Here is a 5,292-nt window from a genome sequence, read left to right as displayed (position 1 = left end):
GGGATTCTCGCAAGCATTTAAATTCCCGGTGAAGAATCTCCACCAAGGACAGCCTTGCGTCAAAACTGGACAATCGCTTGTCGATTGACTCCAGTATGTCGGCAACATCTTTGCCGGCTGGCGATGTTGTGCCGGGGGAATCTGCCGGGCGTTGTCTTTTCGACGACGGCGTCTCAGATTTGGCCGAGGAAGCTGCATTCTGGGCCTTCTTCATCACGAGATCCTGAAAGCACTGATCAATATAATCTTGGAGAGCCTCTAAACTCTCCCCGTTGTTCTCCAGGGTGTTGGAGATTATTTAGACAAATATTGTTAGTTATGAGACAGTTGATAAGTGTATTTGGTAATACTGAAGCTTAAAGGAATTTGTTCAACTCTAGACTACCATTTGCTTTAATTTTCCGCCAAAATCTCCGGCGTCTGACGTCAGTTACAACATGAGTCGCTTATCTTGACCGTCACTTCCGCTTACCTGTCAGCCTTTCTTGCTGTTAAAAGGGAGTTTTTCCTTCCCACTGTCGCCAAAGTGCTTGCTCATAGAGGTCATATGATTGCTGGGTTTTTCTCTGTATCTATTATTGTGCGATCTACTGTACACTATAAAGCGCCTTGAGGCGACTTTTGTTGTGATTTGGCGCTGTATAAATAAAATTGAATTGAATTGAATTACAGCTGGGGTGGACAATGTTAAGCATCAGACTTTCAAATGAATTAAAAGTCTGTCTGGGTCTTTGGTTGATTAATAGGCTGGTGTGAAAAATTGCTGCCACACCTCCCACTCAGCCTGTGCTGCGAGGTTTCTGGTAGTTAGAATGACTCGGGGGTGTTGATTCATTTAAACTAACATAATCATCCTGCTGCAACCAGGTTTCTGTAAGGCAGAGTAAATCAATTTGTTGATCAATTATTAAGTCATGTACTAACAGAGACTTGGAGGAGAGAGACCTAATATTTAATAATCCACATTTCACTGTTTTACTCTTTGGTTCAGATGTGGATACTGTATTGTTCTTTCTTTGTGATTTTTTATGTTTAATTTGTTTGTTGCTGGTTTTTAGTTTGCTTTTTGTCTTTTTGGGAGCTGACTCAGTCTCTATGGAGATGGGTTTTTGGGGGGTAGCAGGAGGAGAGAAGCTGCAGAGAGGCGTGTAAGACTGCAGCTCTGTTAGAACGGTTAGACACATGAACAGGTTGGTGGTGTACCTGGGGCTTCTGTTTAGGACTATGCTTCCTCCTCACCGTCACCCAGCCGCCCTCTTTCCCCAGCTGCTTGGGGTCTGCTGGGGAACAGCTAGCGGGGCCTACGCTATCTTTGGCTGCACCAGCTGCAGGGGCCTGGCTAGCTACGGGTGAATGAAGGGTGCGAAGCCGAGTCTCCAATTCAGTAATCCTGGCCTCCAGAGCTGCAAATATGCTACATTTGTTACAGATATCATTACTGCTAAAGGAGGCCGAGGAGTAACTAAACATCTGACACAATGAGCAAGAAAATGCAGGAGGGACAGGTGAAGTAGCCATGGTGCTAACGAGTCGGCTACGAGCTAAGCTAAGCTAGCGAAACAGTACAGACACAGTGAGTGAATACTTTGGCTATAAATTAGGTCGTGAGCACACAGAGATTGTGCTTCTGATGAAGCACGAGAAGATTATACTATGAAAAAAGAATGTATCTAAAAGTTTTTAATTAAATTGCTAAGCAGATAAGCTACTCAGAAACACCACTGTGTTTGAGCAGGAACAGGAAGTGATACTCTACCACAGAGCGAGCGAACACCAAGTGGCGTCCCACAATACTATGATGTGACAGTGCGCTCACACAGAGGCGTTGCTGCTTCAGTTGCGTGGTTTGCCAATATTGCTGTAAATAAGACTTTTCTTCCTGCAACAGAAAGATGGAGGCATAATTTCATGACACAAATCAGTGACACAGATTTAAAACACAATTCATGAAATATGTCAAAAGTTCAAACTGTTGCCATAACGTGTATACATTGCTGTGACCAGTGATGCCGGTAACGCGTTGCTTAGTAACGCGTTACTCTGAATATGACCACTTTTTCAGTAACGACTAATCCAACGCGTTACTATTTCCATAACAGTAGTCAGATTAAAGTTACTTGTCCAAATCACTGTACGTTACTAATTTTTAAGCAGAAAGATTTGGTTTCTTCTTTTCGTCTCAGCGGATGACAAACGCATACGTGTCGTGAAACGTCACATAAGCGACAGGTAACGTTTCCCGCTCACAAGCAGCCAGCAATGTAAAAAAAGTGTAAACAACAATGGAGGGAGAGAGATGTTCGTTCTTTAGCTGGAAATGTGGTCACTATTTTGAGTTTCTGTCAACTAAAGATTTCAATATTAAGGTTCGTTGTACACTCTGTGTTGGCGAAAAAGTTTTATCTACCTTCAAAAACACTACGTCAAACTTAAAGAAACATTTGGAGTCGCAGCACAGCACAGTCAAACTCACAGAGAGAGTCCCACCAAGTGGTCCGAAGCAAAGAGACGTGACTTTCACAGAAGGTCCTACACCCCCCAAACAACAAAAGTTGGACTTTGGTGCAAAACCAGTAAGTGATGAAGAATTGAAGAATTTGGTCGCGCAGTATATTGTAGAAGAAATGCTACCTATAAACACTGTTGACTCGCCCTCGTTTCGTGCCATAATAAAAAAGATCCCTACTTCTGTTAATGCTGAGCTGCCTCACCAAACGACTTTTACTTCTTACTTGGAGAAGGAGTTTACAGAAATGGAGAGAAATTTGAAGGCCGCACTGAATGAGATTGACTTTGTTTCAACTACCGCGGATATTTGGACTGCTAACAACAGAAGCTGTATGGGAGTAACGCTCCACTGGATCAGTAGAACCGCATTAGAGCGCCACAAGGTTGCATTAGCATGTAGGCGAATTCGTGGTAGACACACGTATGATGTCATTGGTACAGAAATCGAAAACATCCACTCCTCTTATGGATTACTCAACAAAGTAGTTGCAACAGTTACTGATAATGGATCCAACTTTGTTAAGGCGTTTCAAGTTTATCATCCTGTCACGGAGTCCGATGATGAGACGCAGGAGGAAGAGTCCAGCCCCAAAGACGATGATGTCACTTTTTCTGATCTGTCAGAAATCCTCTCGGCTGAGAATGAAAGTGATGGTCAGCTGTCTCTTTTCAACATAATTTGCACACGTGATGTGGAGAAACATTTAACAACCAATGCAGAGAGCAGGGCTGTGTATAGGAGCAGCACAGCAAAATGCACAGCTCTTTGGACCAAATCGAGTAGATCTACACTTGCATCAGAAACAGTGGAAGAAATCAGCAAAAGAAAGCTCCTAATACCAACATCCACAAGGTGGAATTCCTTTTTTGATGCTGTAAAGAGAATTGCAGAAATCCCCATGGGTGAGCTGAATACTCTGTGCACAAAGCTAGGACTGAAGTGCTTCAAAGATCAAGAATACCAGTTCCTGCATGAGTACTGCATGGCCATGAAACCTCTGACTGCAGCACTGGACATTTTACAAGGCGACTGTCCATATGGAACTTTACTACCAACACTTGAAGTTCTGATGCAGAAGACCCAGGCTGTGAAAGATGCCCTCTCCAGGATGACTGCAGGCCTTCCAGATTCCATTGTACAGGTACGCTCCCATCTTGAAATTAGTCAAATTTTTTGCTTCATACAATTCACAAACATGGAACAGAATATTAATTATCATTGAAAAATAAGATTAAAACAATTAAAATGTTTACAAGTAACCTAAAACAAAATAAATCCATAATACTGATCTCATATTAGGCATGGTTTGCAAATAATTCAATAACATAATAAATTGTAGGCATAAAAATATCGATTATGTTTTTTAGGCTATTCAGACTCATTTCGCCGGTGTGCTGGACGACAAAGATGCCCTTCTCGCAGCTGCCAGTTGTCCAAAATTCAAACTCCAATGGCTGAGAGATGCAGGAAGGAGGGAGCGAGTAAAACAGCTTCTGACAGCAGAGTGTTGCACCACTGCTCCTCTGGCAAAAAACCCTCCCAGTGTGCCCAGTGCTACTACATCTAGCAGCCAAGGTGAGATGGACTTTTTCACTTTTGAGGCAGAGCCAGAGGAGGAGACCTATTCTGCAGAAAAAGAAGTCATGGACTTCCTGATATCAGGCTACGACTTTCAGATTCTGCATAAGTTTTCAAGCATAAAGACAATTTTTTTAAAGTATAACTCTCCAACCCCATCAAGTGCTCCTGTGGAGCGACTTTTTAGTCTGGGAGGTTTGGTGCTCACGCCTAAAAGAAATCGACTTTCTGACAAAAGGTTTGAGAAGCTTCTGTTAATGAGGTACAACCACTGGTTTACTCGCTCCACTCTACTGTTTCCCCCATAACATGGGTTAGGGGATGACAACATATACTGAAAAAAAGAGAATGGGGAATCCAATTTAAATAACTATTTACAAGTAATTGAATTAAGTTTATCAAAGTAACTTGATAAACTTATTAAAGTTTTCAAGTTGATTAAATTAAATCAATTACTTGCAAGGAAGTAAGGTAATTTAAGTTGGACCTGCAGTCTCTTTTTTTTCATAAGATTAGTCCAAAGTTACAAAAGCGGACAATCGTGCTTACATGTGGATGGCATAAAAAGTATCTTAAGGGAAGTCAAGAAAGACTCTTTGTTTGTTTGTTTGTTTTTTTTATAAAAAGTATTTATGTTAAATGTAGTCAACTTATTTGTTTTTATAAAAAGTATTTATGTTAAGTGAAGTAACAAGACTGTCTTTATTTTCATACAAACAAGTATTTCTGTTAGGAAAAAAGTTTTAAGTTCAACTGCAAATGTCAGGAGATATATTGTTGACATTACTGTTAAAATACACTTCCAATAAAGTGAGTATTGGCAAAACCGGTTGATGTTTTTATGTTGAGGCAGTGGGGAGTGTTATTGGCAGCTTCTGAAAGTAACTAATAAAGTAACTAGTAATCTAACTTAGTTACTTTAAAAATAAAGTAATCAGTAGAGTAACTAAGTTACTTTTGGAAGGCGTAATCAGTAGTCCGTAATATATTACTTTTTCAAAGTAACTGTGGCAACACTGGAAAGGAAAAACTCAATGCATCATGGGAATCCCCCGGCAGCCTACGTCTATTGCAGCATAACTAAGGGAGGATTCAGGGTCACCTGTTCCGTCCCTAACTATATGCTTTAGCAAAAAGGAAAGTTTGAAGCCTAATCTTAAATGTAGAGATGGTGTCTGTCTCCTGAATCCAAACTGGAAGCTGGT

The 5,292-nt window shown here is 41.1% G+C and overlaps 1 protein-coding gene across 1 annotated transcript; it reads left to right on the top strand.

Moving 5' to 3' along the window:
- The first annotated feature begins 2,282 nt into the window (after window positions 1-2,282).
- LOC148106015 (uncharacterized) lies at window positions 2,283-4,395 on the top strand. Its single transcript, XM_087839445.1, has 2 exons — window positions 2,283-3,650; window positions 3,877-4,395. Exons 1-2 carry the CDS (start codon window positions 2,283-2,285, stop codon window positions 4,393-4,395), a joined length of 1,887 nt encoding a protein of 628 aa, XP_087695571.1.
- Window positions 4,396-5,292: the final 897 nt, after the last annotated feature.

Source organism: Neolamprologus brichardi, chromosome 3 (assembly GCF_056152115.1).
Source record: "Neolamprologus brichardi isolate AB-2024 chromosome 3, ASM5615211v1, whole genome shotgun sequence".
Taxonomy (NCBI): domain Eukaryota; kingdom Metazoa; phylum Chordata; class Actinopteri; order Cichliformes; family Cichlidae; genus Neolamprologus; species Neolamprologus brichardi.
The sequence above is the reverse complement of the archived record's forward strand: the minus strand, read 5'-3'. Positions and strand labels throughout refer to the sequence as shown.